Here is a 16,597-nt window from a genome sequence, read left to right on the forward strand (position 1 = left end):
GAAATCTGTTACCTGAAAAACAGCACAGACGGCTGTGGACAGGAAATTAGTGGACTGGGGGCATAAAAGGCAGGTTTTCCCCTAGTGCTTCCAGCAGCCCTCCGCAGCGCCTGGAAAACAAGGGCTTCATGTGCAGCAGAGCAGTTCAAAATCTTCCAAGGCCACAAAATGCTGATACTGGAAAACAGAGTTATAAAAGCATCCTACATAAAGCTCCCTTATGGAGCATTTTCTTCATTCCAGTGTTCAACCCAACCTCAAAACTGGTAGCTGAATAAATGAATCACTTATCAAAATACAATTTACGGGTGCAACAATTCAATCCACACTCCTGCAATGCCTGGGGAGAGCCTGCAGAGCCCAGCAGCAGCCACAGCTTGGCTTTCTGACGCACAAGGAAGGACTCGCCATGGAAAGGGGGCAGCGGGGACGCACGTCCGGACCCGAAGGGCCGCACGAGTGCAGAGCAACGCCAGCGCGAGCAGCGTTTCCTGCGCTTCACGTGCCGGCCTCATGGCAGCCGTGAGCAGCCTGCCCCACAGCGGCCCGAGCGCACCGGGAGCTCTGGCCCGTTCCGGGGCGGCCGCGACCAGGGCCCGTGTCCAGCCACGGGGCCTTCATCTGCCCCGCAGAGGAGCTCTGCGTGCACAGGAGGCTCCTCGTGCTCAGTGTTTAAAAAAACAAACAAGCAAGCAAAATTCTGCAACAACTCTCCTGGGCAAGTGGCACAACCCAGAGGAAAAACATTTTCAGCAGCCTGGAGAATACAGAGAACATGCACATTTTCTAAAGTTCTTTTATTGCTCTGAGCATTAGAACCATTGTATGTACAATGACAACTCTAAAGGTCAGAAGCCTTTTACGCACCGTCAAACCCAACGAAGGTTTTCTCATGGCAGAGACCAGATAATACCGCACTAACTTAAATGATCCCCAATGATTTCACTGCTCTGCATAGTGAAGGTCCCAGCCAAAAAGCTCCTTCAAGGCTGGCTTGTTTTGAAGATCTTGGCATAGCCTAGCCACTTAACACTTCAGACCAAGGGCGCCGTGTGCTTTGCAAATCGCTCAGTGCCGAGTTCCTACCACCTTCCTCGCAGGGCCCGCTCGGGCGCCCGCGGGCAGCCGCGCGGAGCAGCGGAGCCGCCGGCCTCCGCGTGAAGCCGCCCACAGGGGTTTTACTGCTGGCGGCTGCAGGGTGCTGGGCGGGAGCACAGCCCCACGTCCTGCACAGAGGGAAAACAAAGGTCATAGTGGAAAAAGAAGGCAGAAACACACTACGAAAAAAATAAGAAGGCAGAGATGGCAAGCGGGAACAGCAGAGGAGGAAGGGGCTGGACACGTATGCAGTACGTGAGCGCGCTGTACTGAAGCGCAGCACGAGTCCATGCACCTCAAGTAGGTTCCATTTCAGGCACGTTTGTGGTTAGCCAGATGGATATATAATATCTGTTTTTTAACTCCCCCAAAAGGAACCGGGAGATATCTCCTGGATCGGAAAAGAAAGCCATTAGCTTCTGGCCTTGGATATGCTTGCAGAGTAAATGAAGGCGTTCTTAAAGTCTAAGCTATACTTTCCCTATAATCTACCTAACTGCAGTATCACTACAGACAAACTTTGGTGCAGGCTAAAGCCACCAATATACACATCCACGGACTCACAGAATCATATAATCATATTCGTCCCTGCTGGAGCAGGGGGGTTGGACTAGATGATCTCTAGAGGTCCCTTCCAACCTTAACCATTCTGTGATTCCGAAACCATTCTGTGATATAAAATCTCAGGAAAGGATCTCATGTCCTCCAACCTCCTGCTCAAGGGTCTCCATCGCTCCCCTGCCACCCCTGGCCTTTCCCCAGCCAGGTGCTAAACCAAAGCTCTCAAGGGTCCGACCATGTCCCCTGTGGTCACAGCCACAGTGCACTGCACGTGTGCACAAGCAGGGGCTGCTCTCATGAAACATGGCCGAGTTTCTGCGCTGCACCTGTGGCAGCGCTGCCTTTCCCTGCAGCGTCTCAACACCATCCTGAAGGGCCCAAGCGCCAGGCCAGGCCTCAGCATCTGCACTGCAGGACAAGCTTCAGCACCGCTTCACCCAGGAAAATGCCTCTTGTCAAGCCCTTTCCGTGGCTGCAACTTCATCAGAAACTAACTCCTGCAAGAGCAGGATGTGAAACACCACCACATTTCACCAAGGGCCCAAAAGCACCAATTAGCTAATGCTCCTGGGGAGCCCTTTGAGTTTGGGAACTTCTCAGCAGAAGAGGGAGACATTCCTGAGATGCAGCAACAACCAGAGGAGCTTGTGGGCCTGGGAGCAGAGGAGGAAGCCTGAAGCGTTTCAGTAGAGGCACTTCACTTAAACTAGCGAGGTGTTAGCAGAACACCCCATGCTCAGTTTATGCCAAAGGAGAGTTTATGTATCCCTGAAAAATCCCAGGCTGCACGTCCCTGGATCAATGACTGCATTACTACAGGCTTTGCTACGGAAAAGCTAACTCCGCGCCAAGGGCTCAGGGCCCATCTCCAACCCGCTGCAGAGGCCCCGCAAGGAAAACTCTCGCACGCGGCCCCGGCGCCGTGCGCTGCGGTGAAGGGCCCGAGCCCGCCGCGCAGCCCCTCTGGCCTCGCGGCGCTCCTGCCAGCGCGTGGGCAACCGGCTGCGGAGGGCGGGCGAGGGGACGTTCCCACCCTGGCGCAACACCCGCTCTCCTGCTCGCGTGCTGCTCCGCTTACCCCAGCACCTACACACACGATTCATGCTGGTGCTGCCTGTCCGAAGGGCAGCGCTGCTCCTTGGGTCAGCTCCAAACCCTAGACTCGAGCTGCAACGTCTGCCTTGCGCTTGGAGCTCTCTACAGCTCTATTCCGGGTAGGCTGCACAATGTTTTGGTGTTTTTCTCTCACTGACATATTCAGCATATTGATGCCTTGCACTCAGTGGTAAAACTGCATGAATACACGAGGCACCTGCAGCCTTGGGCTGCTCCCTGAACCTCTTCACGGGCGAGGAATCATCCTGCCACCGGCAGGCAGCGGGGCTGAGGCGCATCGGCCTCACAGAAGAGTGGGGCTGCTTGTGGTGACAGTGAGTGCAACAACAACAGCAAAACAAAGAGAAACAAGCAAATAAAGTGCCGAGCAGAAACAGTGAGTCACACTGCACCGCTACAAAGGCACATTTCTTTACTTTGCATGACAACACTAAGTATGTCTTTTTCCTTCTTACCAGCCAGAGGCATAAAACCACTTGCAGCCCGACCTAAAGTCTTTGAAATGTAAACAGCTACAACAAAAATACACACTTCTGAAACATAAACACTCTGAAAAGTTCCGGTTACACTTAAGAGTAAATCCAAGGCTTTAAACAGAATCACTTGTCATGCTCTTTTAAAATCAACCTGCTGAACTAACATATCCACAATGTAGACAAGCACAGATTTTTTTTTTTTTTTAAAGACGACTTTTAATCAAAGTCCTACAAATTCTGAACAAGAGGAAAATGATTTTCCCATTCAGGTTTTTCATCTATTCTCATTTGCACTTATCTGCAACAAATCTCCAACTCTACCTAACACGCACCAGCCTCCTCAGGAAATGCTGACAACCAAACGCACAGCGCCCTCAACGCCCCCTCTGAATGTACTGCCAAGGCTGCCCAAGCTGTCCTGCCGAAGAACTGCTAGAGGACAACGCCAGGCCGCGTGGAGCACGTCTGAGCAGAGCCTTGGCGTGGGGCCCTTCGCCGTGTGCCCTCGGGCGCAGCTCTCCCCACCCGCACCCAGGCGCTCGGCAAACCTCAGCGCAAACCTCAGCGCGTGCTCTCCAAGGGCGAGGGAAGCCCAGCCATTCTGCATCCTGCTAACGGAACACAAGGAGGGTATTTCATACTGGTGAGTCAAGCAAGCAGGGATTGCTTGCTGTTACATAAGGATTTTGAGTGCCAGGCGCTGCAAGTACAATATTAAATTAAACGATTCTAAATAACTAACTGCGATGGTGCTTGCAGTCTCCAGTGTTATTATGAGGCAAATGAGTAACAGACTTCTTGCCAGTGCAAAGGGACTGCTTGCATCATTTAAAGTCAAGAAGGGAAAACCAAGCAGAAAAAAAAATCTAATTTTACTGAAAAATAACTTTACTTTTTATTGGATATGGGTAATAAAGTCTAGTCTTTGATAGATTTACCCCCAATACTTGTTTTTGGACAATGTTTGGAGATTTCTTTATCAAAACAATGAATGTATGTATACACATGCTTTTCAGGACTTTTCCTGAGGCACTTGTCTTAAGAAGAGTAAAGTAAGCTGTGTTTCTTCAAATTGTTTTCATTTCATTTAGTGCTTGCAAAAGTAAGTTGCAGAATAATTTAGAAGGCAGGGGCAAAGACATTCATAGTTATTAAAATATTTTCCCCGAAAAGTTAGTAAAATGTAGCAAAATGCTAATAAAAAGGTAAAAACAGGTTCAAACTTGTTCAAAAGATAGTCTTTAATATCAAGAAATGGAGCCTTACAATTCTTTAGGGAATCCTCCTTATTCCTTATTTTTAAAATACTTTTTCCTATACAACCTTAACATGTATGCCTATTTTCACAGAAAAACTCAAGCTCTGGGACCAAAGATATGCCTGTGCATTTGGCCATAAAGACTACAGCCCTTATATATGGCCACACACACAAAAAAAAAAAGGCAAGGCAGCAAAACCACAATTACAAATGTTTTTCCACTTAATTGTGGTACCTGAAAAAGTGCCACAAAACAAGTCACAGACTAGTGAGCACAGGGAACAAGACAGTACCAGGGCACTAGGACAGCAATTAGTGCTGGCATACGAGGGAATTAACTGACTGCTCTCAAGATTTCTGTCAGCATCACTGTAAAAGAGAAGTTCAGGAGAAATGTCAAAGACTAACATGGAAAATGATGAATATTCACAGACACTCCCAAATCACAGCAGAAAGCAAAACACTATTTATTTGGAGCCCTATGGCAATGGAAACAAGCAGCACGGATTTGACAACTGAAGACAAATAACTGATACTGAAATAGAAAAATAAACTGGCTTCGGCATCAACTGTGAAGCTCTCCATAATGAAATTCAGCAGCTTGTTTGATGCAATACAGAATGGGAATCTATGGAAGAATGTGGAAATACAGTATGCATAGGCCAGACCTGAGATGCCTTGGAGAGGGAATCAGTATTTATTTAAGTAAAACCCGCTACTGAAATTCCCCTCATTTCAGAATACATAGCTCATTTGTACTCAAAGTTATCTCCTTGTCAGAACATTTATCCTTTAAAGTCGAATACGCCATGTGAGGCCTCAGCCCATGAATTCATAACTGCTTTCAGCTGTCTGGCTTTGCAACAAAGCTGCGGTGACTGCTCAGCCAGCGCTACGGGGTCACCAGCACCAGAAGGTGCACGTGGGACTTTCAGAGGCCCTCATGTTCAGTGCACGATCACTCAGTTCTTTATCACTATAGACTGGTGCACGCTTGGAGCAAAATAAATATAGCCACAACAGGGACAACCTAAGACAAGCTTTAGGGTGTCACTTAAGAAGACAAATAAGATAGAAATCTTGCACACAGTATTTCCGGACTAGAACCAGTGTCAGAGCCGTGCAGAACGGACTGGGACGAGAGCGAGTGCCACAGCAGAGCTCGGGGTTATCAACCCACACACATATGCCCTAGTGTTACAAACGGAGAGGAAAAGGTGCATGGTAGAAATGCCAAGAAGAATCAGCAAGTGGGAACACAAGAGACTCTGAAACAGTGGCGATAACTAGGAACTGCCCCAGGCTCCCAGGGTGATTGAAAGGGCAGGAGAAATAACGCCCAGAAACGAGGCTGCTGCTTAATGCTGGTCTAAAGATGAAGAGACAGACTATCCCGGCTTTGTGTTTCCCCAGTCTCCAACACTAAAGCAAACATGACTTACTAGAGCGAATCACTGAGTCTTTAATGGGTATTTACAGACAGTTAATTACCAAAAAAAAAAAAAAAAATCAAAACGTACAGGCATGAACATGGATTTCCCCAGTGCCTGCTCACTTAGTTCACTGTAAGGACACCGCAAAGATAATATTCAGCCTGCAGACTTACTTCATCCTCCGTCTATTTTCTCCCTTCCCCGCGGCCGCGTACCCACCCTGCGCTGACACGGCCACAGCGCGTGGCGGGGAGCAGCGCGAGGCGAGCGCCCGGCCAAGGAGGGAGAGCTGCCGCCGAGCGCCGCGGACCTGCGGCATGGCGGAGCAGGGCTGCAGCAAGGGCTCTGCCTTGCGTCTGAGAGCAGAACATTTGTAAGAGAAAAAAAATCCCTAAAAACAAAAAGATAAATGCCACAGTGCACATTTAGATTTTCTTTTACATACTCAGATGATTCCACGCATTTATGGTCCCTTATGGTCACTCTGAAGCCAGCAAATCACACGGAGGGGCCCAGCCTGCGAGACAGACAGATCAGGCCTGTCCTCCACGTCCTCTGAATAAAAACCCACTGCACCGCCCCGGCTCCACACACCGCCGCGCCGCACTGGGAAGGGACGCGAGCACGTCCTGCCCACCAGAGAGAGACCTCACAGCCTGCGCCGCCAAGAGCGGCTCCAGCAGCCGCCGCGGAGGTCGGGAGCTGTGGAGTTACCCCACACTGCTCCCCACTTCACAGCAAGAATCGCCTTGTGCCATTGCAGAGCCCCAGGCAAGGCAGGCAGCTCACCTCTCCCTCCAAGCAGTCACAAGCATTTTCTGCTTGGCTTGGCGCTTAATACATCACACATATGGTACTGATCCATGTTATTACAGCATGAAATTCAGGCTCGTTTTGATACACCCAGCTCTGCTTTTCAATAGCATGAAGTAACACCTCACAATTACTTGAACCAAAACAAAAACTAAATATTTAAATGCTCTCAAAGACATTGCTTCTTGAGGCAGAAAAGGAAAGGAATGATTGAGAGCACAGTAAATTAAAACTGGCACCATGTTTTGTTGACATCTTTAGCTTTTTAGGAACGCCTGCATTTCCAAGGATACAAGCATCATGGGCTGTTCCTCCTGAACGAACTTCATTACTGTCAAAAAGCCATCCAGAGCGATCCTGTAACCGTAAGACCACAAAATGAATCCTTCATATTTGCATCTGCAGAAGCAAGGCCAGATGTGTGTTCAGCTATGCATCTCAGCTGCTCCCTTACAGCGAGGGAAACCAATGAGCTGAATTCATCTGCTATTTCCCAGAAACTGCTCAGCCCAAGTCGGTGCAGCAGGCTACCCTGCCTGACTTGCACATGCAGGCTAGGCTCTCCCAAAGCAGTCCTCATGCCCTCATGTCCTCCCAGGGAAAAATATTTTCACTTTTGTATCCCTCCCTGTTGCCAAATAACATGTAGAGGCCTATTACACAAAGGCTACTCTACAGACGTGGCTGTTTCCTTCCACAAATCCCAGAGCCATCAGTGGTCTCTGATTGCTGCAGAACTATGTTAGTTCTCATTGCAAATGGCCCCACAATTGCCCTTCTACCTTAAAACATTCGCACAGGAGACAACTGCAGAGAATCTGCTCCTCCTCTTCCAAGTCACCCATCAAGTGTAGCTTGTCCTGTGTTTTAATGGATGAGATGGTTTGAATGCGGTACCACAAGATGATCTGCGACAACTGAAGCCCTAGCAGCCACTGGAAAAGGGCAGTTGCCCTTTCCCCACGCTCCTACCACACTTGCACCACCTCTGGCATTCCTCTTAGCATCCTGGTGAACTGATTCAATCCATTAAATCAACCAGAAACTGCCACGGGGGAAGGAGGAGAGCAAATATTTTCCTGCCACTGCAGCAAACCAAACTCCGTGCTAGCGGTGGTGCCAGGCACGGTATGGCTAACCGCACGTGGAGATCCCCCCGGCTGGCGGCAGGAAGGCTCAAGTTAGACCAGTTCAAGCACCTCTCGGATCTGGACCCTTGCCCTGCCAGCCTCAGCAGCACAGCAGGTGATGCTCTAATACAGCTCTGAGGAAGACAAAAGACACAACATGCTCACTGCTCCAAGGTAGAGCCACAGGGAGCCACAAGTGGCAGGATTTTGAGGCTTTCACATTCCAACTGAAATCCTACTGACTACCATTTATGTCATCTGCTGAAGCCTCATGACAAGACAAGAAGTAAATTAACAAACGCCACAGTACAAGGATATTTTTTCATCATATTGTTCCTGTGAATGACTGGAGTCCTACTTTCCCCTTCCTAAATAAGAAATATTATAATTATGTATTTATTATATGTCCCTACATAAGGAATAAAGTAAATAATATAATCACACATTTCTCCTTCAAACCACTCAAGAAAGGTGGTTTCGAGTTCTAAAAGCCAAACAGGAGTGGCAATTTCATACTGGATTGCTCAACCCAAAGCGCACCATGACAGCTTGTGTAAGAGGACCTCCACCCAACTCTGCAGACATCATCTCATTTATATTCTCGGACGAGCATATCAGGCTTTAGTCAAAATCTGAACCTATCCTGAACAAACAAAACACATAATTTAGATATTAACTCCGAAATGCCATCAGTGCTTTGGACAGTCACGCTTAAAATGTTTTTATTGAGAAATCATGAGGAGACGGAAGAGGCGGCCAGGAGCTCTAAAGGATCAACACAGTGTCACAAAGCACATGACTGAGAAGGGCAAATAATGACAGAAGCGTTTAAAAAAATGCATAGTCTTAAATAGATATCAATAAACTAAAGGCTGCTCATCCTCAGTCAGAATTGAAAAGCTATCTCATTGCACAATCTGAGGTTTCAGAAGTCATGCCATTAGCATTTCAAATATCACTTGCTCCAGATACTCAATTCCTGAAATTCACCTTAATAAACAATAGCTTGAGCATTCTCAGTACAATATTTATTTCAAAAATGAAGTATATAAAGGTTATATTATATAGTCCATTCTCGTTTTTTACTAGATAATTAGTCTAAGCGTGATGCCACTGGAAATCAAAAGGCTCCAATATTCCTAAAGCTACAAATCAATTTGTTCGTACAGCCAAGCAACTCTCAAGAATTTTGAAATGATCGATGGACAATGATTTGAGAATAACCCCAAGAAAAATGCTGAAAACAATAATAATGAAAATATATATTTCATCTTCATGGACAAGACCTGATGTACTTTAACCACAGGAAAACAAAATGATAATATTTAGTCAGGAAGCATCAGTAAGTAATCATTTAAAACTCAGTGGTTTTTTGGGCTTCCCCCTCAGTCCTAGAAATAAAAACTGTCCTGTTACATGCTTTACTTCAGCACGGTAATGACTAAGTATGGAGAAATCTATGGATAATGACTTTTAAAATGTGCTTCCTATGATATTATGAAAGAGGAAATGTTAGACAATAATTATTAAAACAAAAGTTAACTTTCCATACACAGATCAGATTTAAGGATGTTATTTCTCTAGATATTAACACTTTCCACAGTGAGAGCTATGCAAAAGAATTATGATTTAAAATTCAAGAGACCGATTAATTAAAGGGTAAATAAACAGAACTTCGTCCAAAACATGCAGGGCAACATGCACAGGTCCTGGCTTTTAGCAAACCTCATGTGCATACCAATTCTGTGGAAACTGAACATGAGAAGGCAGCATTTTTCTGGGCTTAACTTCCGTAGCTTTTGTACCTTGTGACCGGTAATTCTACTGCCCAAAGCAGCGCTGCTTCTGTTCTTTCCCATTCGGGTCTCTGCGCACTCGGCACTTACTTTTATCACAGAATGTAAGACGAACCTGCAGACCTTTTAAAGATCTTTGGTAAGCAACACAAAAAACACATTATAAAATAGAAACAAAAAGAGAGTGGCAGGGAGAGAAAGAAAGAGGGAGAGAAGGAGGCAGGAAGAGAGAGAGAGAGAGGGAGAAAAGAGAGAGAAAAAAACAGTCTCATGAGTTTTAACTTCAATTTATGCTCTTCAGTTTGTCAAAAGTGATCATACATAAAAAATACCTTACTAACATAGCTTGCCTTCTATAAATTGCTTTTTAAACACATTTCTACCACAGAATAAACTTTTTCTTAGAACCTTAGAATATGTACAGATTTTGAATGTTCATTAAAGCGGCAGCAGCTACCTCATCATTTTGTTCGTGAGCAGTTCAGGACTACACGGCTCCATTTTATCACAATGACAAACGGCTGGAGTCCTCTGCTGCACTGTACAAAATCTTATACTTGTTCGGTGTACATTTTTTTTCTGGTAAGGGATTATAAAGACGGCTTTTGCAAGAATTGTATTTTGGTGACTATCTCCATAATCTGCGGGTATGCTGTCAAACAGCTGCCTACCTATAAAACAGGCCCTTGGTCCCAAGCCTACGCGCACACTGAAGGGCTGAATCCTGCAGCCCTCAGTACCTTGGGAGCCTCCCACGCCCCTCGGGGAGCAGCAAACCGCTTAGGCGCGAGAGGAGAAGGGCGCGGGTGCCACGCGCCGTCTCGACGCACCCACGCGGAGCCGCCTGCCGCGTGCGCACGCTGCCCACCCCGGCGGGACACGTCCCAGCGGGACGCGCGGCAGCCGCGCAGCTTGTTTGGGTACCGCCCCGCCAAGGCACGCGGCGCGGCCCTCCCTCCCTACCTCTCCTTTCCTTGCCTGCAGGGCCTCACAGCAAAGGCTATGGCAGCACTGCCATGATGGAGTAAGACAAGACGCCAAGGAAACATATTCTCATCTTCCTTCCCTGCAGGATCTCTGCTACCTCTCTCTTTAAAACCAGCTACACCTGAGGTCCAGGAGTGATCTTTGTGATTTCTATGTATCAAAGCATTAGCACTTTGTCTCTGCACCAAAAGTAAAGTTACATGAATCTGTTCTCAGAGGGTCTTGGATACAAGTGTTCTATTTGAACTCTTAGATTTTCAAAAAAAGCCAACTCTCACCACTCCAGTGGTAGTTATTTCCTTTGGAATTGGACACCCTGCTATTGGTCCCAGCCACCTCTAAAGGACACTGAAATGGGAGAGAGCTTCCAAGCTCTACACCTGCTGCACTTTTAACACTAACCGCTGGACACTGCACCTCTGACACTAAGACACTTCCTGGCATCTGCTCCAGTTTTCATTTCTGAGCAACACTTAATTTTAGTTTTATTGCATTTGCATACACAGTGGTCAGATTTTTATCTTCTCCTTGATTAAGCTAGTAGCTGCAAAAGACTGCACACACTTCAATATATTCTTTTCAAACCACTTACAACTTAGACATTTAATTGGTACATATGATTATCAGTAAAAATCATAACACTAATTACTAATTATACAAGGAATTTTCCCAGGGAAAAATTTCCTGGATCATTATTGCCATATTTTATGTCTTCTCAAGACTATTTATGGAATAGCAGTCAATTACCAAGCAGAAAGACAGTGCTTCAGACATGTTGGTAAAGCTCACGCTGCTGAATCCCTTCCGAGTGACAAACTGGAGCCTTGTCACCATATTAATGAGCGGAAAAGAAGGGCTTGGGATTCCTTTGATGTCCTGTTTTATGGCTGGCATGAAACAAAACAGTTTGTGAAATTTTTTACATATATAAATACACACACACACGCAGACTATTCCTCAGTAGGAGGGACAATGAAGGAAGACAGCTGTGCTACTAGACACATTTGAGAACAGATGCCTAAACGTTCTCATTCCCTTCCCTTGGCCTTCCCGTCACTGGCACTGCAAGTTCTTGGAGCAGACACCTCTGGAGAGTTTCTGAAAGTCCTGATGGAAAGACTGGATCCTATCTGCTTTTTCCACAAGATGAAACAAAAGTCGTTGACCACCCCTTTCCCATCCCACCCACCTCCCAAAAAATGTTACTTTTTTGTTCCATTTTAAATAACATAAGCCTAAAAAGCACCTTGTACTTCTTGCCTGTCTGAAAAGTACGTATTCAAGGAAAAAACACACAAAAACAAAACCTCAGCAAATCTCCTGGGTGGGTCCAAAGGGGAGCTTCACTGAAGGGACTGTACAGGGCAAATCAGAGGCGGCAGTATCAGCCACGTATCGTGTATAGCCCCATCTTTTAGCTACGTGGTTCATACAATGCCAGTCTCACCCAACATACAGGACAGGACATAAACTTGAATTTCATCATATGACCAAACTATGAATAAACCAAAGTGAACTGGCTGAGCATAAAACAATCAAAGCCCAAGCTATCCCATGAAACGGCATATATATTTTGGACAACCCATGTTTACTGTTAGAGGCAGAAGGGGACAAAAAAAGGACGGGGCAAATGAAAACACCTGTTCATAGGATTAGATTTCGCTTTGATGCATAAAGGACCATTCACCTTCTAAAATAAGAAGTCCCTTTAGTAGTAAAAAATGAGGGTGTGCTAATCAAATGTTATTTTGTACAATTAAATCCTAAGAATAGCAGAAATTTCCACAAGAATCTCTCTTAATGTTCGTTAGTTAGGCTTCCAACCCAAAGTCTCTACAGCCCTTTTTACTCAAAGCCATCTTACAAAACCTCTTTTACTTAGTCAAAGAAAGTCATTATGAGCTAAATGAAGTATATATAATTTGGTTTAGGGAGAGATCTTTCCTCTCATCCGACATATGGCCTTTCCCGGCCACGCGCCACACCAGTGTGACCTGCCATGAATACCAGGGGATTTCAGAGACCTGGAGAGCAGCACTCACCAGGTCACAGTTCAGCATCGGGCAGACTCGCACCGAGGGACGCGCTCGCACAGAGATGCTGGGGGTGGGAGCCATGCAGGGCCAGAGCTGACGCTTCAAGCGCCGGTTTCTGCCCTTCTCGCAACTGAATTCTTCCAGGAAAAAGAAAAATAGCAGCCCAAGAGCAAACAGAGGAGCGGGGTTGGTGCTGAGCCTCGCAGCTGCCCACGCCAGCCCTGAGGGCGCAGGCCGCAGCACGGGGGAGCCCCCGGCCCCTGTTCCACACTTATCCACCACTCCTTAAGCAAAGGCATTTTCTGCAGGATGAGCAGAGGGAGCAAAGCTCGGGGGGACCCAAGGCATTCCCTGCCACTTGACTTAGTGCAGCAGAAGGCAGCTCTACCATTACTTTGTAACCCGGAGTCTCCTCTACCTGTTCTCACCATTCCCTGCTCACCTTTTCATGTGTAGGAAAATGAAGGGGTTTCAGAGAGAGACGAGGAGAAAAGAGACAAGAGGAAGAACATTAGTGATCAGCAACACGAAAGGGGCAGAGCAGAGAGAAAAAAAAATGCACAGAGACAAAGCGGAGGGCCAGGAAGAAATGACGGAAAAGCTATAAAGAGCAGAGAAACTTAAAAGGGAATGACATGGAAAGAGCGAGGCAACACCGACACTAGTAAGATTTTCAAACGTAATTCACTACCAGGGAAGCATCTTGAATAGAACTGAAATTTCTAGTACAGATACAGACTTAAAAGGAAAATAAAACCCATGTTAGAAAGACTCAAGAATGTAAAACTAACATTTCCCTGGCAGAATGACCTGAAGAAAAGAGGCTGTGGCAGGGAGGAGAACTAGGGAGCCCTAGGACGAAGAAGAATGAGAACTTTCAGGGCAAAACCAAGGATAATATCGGGACAGCTGTAGCCAGACTACAGGCTGGGTGAATATTAAGATCATCTACGGTTCATATTTTAAGGGTATACATACACCAGCACACACTGTTATGGGCATTTTTCATCCCAAAATGCCAAGAACTGAATAAGACAAAAACCTGATAGCAGTGACAACATCTGGAGACATTGCTCCAGTCCTACATTACCCATACATTATGTGCACTAGCGTCGCCTTCCCAAAATACCCTCACAGCTACATCTCGAGGCGAGGTGACGTGTTATGCGGTAATGAGACTTATTTCCCAAGCACAAGAGCCTACACCAGGCTGAACGCACTGCTGCACAGTTGCCGGCACCAGCTGGATGTTGCACACTCACCAACTGGGGGGCGGGTTTAAAACCAGATTGTTTATCTACATGGCAAATTAAAGCCTTGTTTCGGGCATCAATGTTTGAAGAGACCATTTGTTATTTAAATGTTGCTTTGGCAATAAATATATTATTTTGTTACTAATCACACATCACCAACTACATTGTTTCTCATTAAGCCAGCAGCAGGGAAATGCAAGAAGGCAGGACACGTCTGAAAGCCAGTCAGCTTGTCCAGCCTAATAAAGGATGCTAACCTTACCCACATATCTTTACTGACGTGTAACTATTGCCCAGCAGACATGTAACATTTCTACCAGAGAGTCACAAAGCAGAACAGCCTCAGGCTCAACCTTAACCTGCCAGTACTGGAATTTGGGAATAGTCTCTTGTAATTTTTTTTCTGAATTCTAAAAAACAATTGATTTTGGCAAAATTATATGCCTCAACTTGAAAGTAGTATTAGAGGACTCATATTTTCTGCCACTTTTTTGCCCATCTCTCCTCACCTGCTTCTCTTTTTCTTGGTCTCTGTGATCTCAGACTCTCCTCATCCTTCACTCCCCCCTCTTCTGTCACTCAGAGGCCAGGATGGGATAAGAACTCGTGACTTTTTGCCTGCTCTTTGCATGGATAGCCTGTAGCCAGACCATCGCCCAGCCACGGTGCACAGACATGGTGAACACATTATAACAAGTTTTCTCACACCAGGAGAGGTGATTGTAAAGGATGACCAGGTACATGGCAACTCCTCACAGCTTTTCTGAAGTAAATACTTCACAGACATTAGAAAACCCAAGGCTGTATCAGCAATGACTCAACACAGAATCTGGTCAAGCTGTTCTGTAGTCTGCTGAAAGGCATCTTGTTCCTGGGACAACGCACTGACTGCTGCCTTCTTACCCGCAACCCACTGTGGACGCCCCCCAGCAGACACTAGGCACTGCATCAGGCAGAAGCTATCAAGGGTCCTGGATGCTCCATATGTTTTGTTTTACTGGTGTTTAAGCAAGGAAGAAAACTGTAAATACTCTGCTGTGAACCAGAGAGGCAACCTTACTATAGGTAGTGCTTTGTTATAAGCTCTGTCTATGCTCCTTTCTAAGAATACTTGTGTACTCTTTATTCATGAGGAGAGTTAATCTATCCTGAGGAAAAAAAAAAAAAAAAAAAAAAAAACTTTTTACTTTAGTTTTTTTTGTTTGTCTATACTTAGCATATTTATAACAACAGTATAAAGGTGCAAAGTGCAACTACACCTGTTGAAGATGGCGAGCAGACAACCCTGCGCACCTTTAAGTGCTTATCTAATCCGTGAGTGTTTGCAGAGGCCCGCAGCACTAGGGCCGCGCGGCAGATGCTAACGAGGGGCTGCACCGAGCCCCTTGGCGCCCGGGCACGCTGGGGTTATGTAGCCTCGGGCACCAGCTCGGCCCAAAGGTCTGGGCTCGGGCACCAGCTTGGGCGCCCACCGGCGCGCAGGCAGGAGCGGGGCAGCGCCGCGGGGCTGAGCAGCGCGGCCCCGGGGGCAGAAGCGGGTCCGGGCAGGGCGGCGAGCGGGGAGCGGGCACGGCAGGAGGGCGCGGGCAGGTGCACGCGGGGACACTCACTGTGCGGGTCGCTCTTCTCGCGGACGCCGTCCACGCGGCCGTCGGGGTTGATGCGCAGGAAGAAGCCGCCGTTCTTGCAGTAGAGCCGCTTGGGGTCCTTGAAGTGGCCGGGCGGGAAGGCGCCGCTGCCGCCGTCGTCGGGCAGCGCGGGCAGCGTGGTGATGCTCCCGGCCGCCGCCATGCGCCGGGCCCCGGCGGCGCCGCGCCGCGCCGGGCCCCCGCCGCCCCCCGCCGCCCCGAGCCGGCCCCGGCCCCGGGCCCCGCCGCCGCCCCCGCGCCCGGCCAGCCTCGCCGCGGCACCGGCCCGGACCCCGGCCTCGCTCCGCGAGAGCTGCGCAACGGCGCTGCCGGGCCCGGCACCGCGCGGCGGGCTGCCCTGCGCCGCCCGGCCCGGCCCGGCCCGCCCCCGCCTCCGCCCGCCCCGCGGGACGGCGCCCGGGCCGCCCTCTGCCGCCCCGCGGGGCCCCGAGGGGGGAGGCGCCTCCCGGGCCGGACCGGACCGGACCGGACCCGGACTGCGGGCCGGGGAGCGGGGCCGCTCGGCCCGGCGCGGGGCTGAGGCGGCAGCTGCGCAGCGTCCAGGGCACCTCCTCGAGCCTGTCCCCCTGCCCTTCTTATTTCATCTTTTTCAATGAAGAACTCTTAAAGTGGAAGAAATGGCAGTAAACTAAGTTGCAGTGTGACAGGACGTTTGCCAATACAGTTAAATTCTCGCAGTAACCAGCATTTCACTTCTGTGCACTCCTGTTCACCAGCACACAACTGATGAGCAGGTGTCCGGGAAAAGCAGCGGGGAAAAGCGAGGCCGTGCGCTAGCTGCGCTGCAAGCACTGCCCAAGTGAGCTACGCACACGCCTGGGGAAACGCAAGCCCCTCCATGTGCCCGTGCCGAGGCTGACGACTGAGCCACACACTGGTGGCATGAGCCTTGTTCCCAACGCGCACTACGGCCCCACCACGTCCCGCCTGAGGCGCAGGGGTTCGCCCGTCGCGAAGCTTCCCTGCTCCCGCAGCAGCGCGAGCCGCCCCG

At 48.3% G+C, this 16,597-nt stretch overlaps 1 protein-coding gene across 1 annotated transcript in view; it reads right to left on the bottom strand.

Moving 5' to 3' along the window:
- Nucleotides 1–15,763, bottom strand: part of FGF2 (fibroblast growth factor 2) — a 25,553-nt gene extending 9,790 nt beyond the window's left edge. Inside the window, exon 1 of the mRNA XM_088527675.1 lies at nucleotides 15,568–15,763. Coding sequence (XP_088383801.1) covers nucleotides 15,568–15,748 — 181 coding nt within the window. The 5' untranslated portion in view covers nucleotides 15,749–15,763. The remainder of the gene's footprint in view (nucleotides 1–15,567) is intronic.
- Nucleotides 15,764–16,597: the final 834 nt, after the last annotated feature.

This window comes from Tinamus guttatus, unplaced genomic scaffold, assembly GCF_059628265.1.
Source record: "Tinamus guttatus ecotype Peru unplaced genomic scaffold, ASM5962826v1 Tinamus_guttatus_pri_ptg000288l, whole genome shotgun sequence".
NCBI classification, from domain to species: Eukaryota; Metazoa; Chordata; class Aves; order Tinamiformes; family Tinamidae; genus Tinamus; species Tinamus guttatus.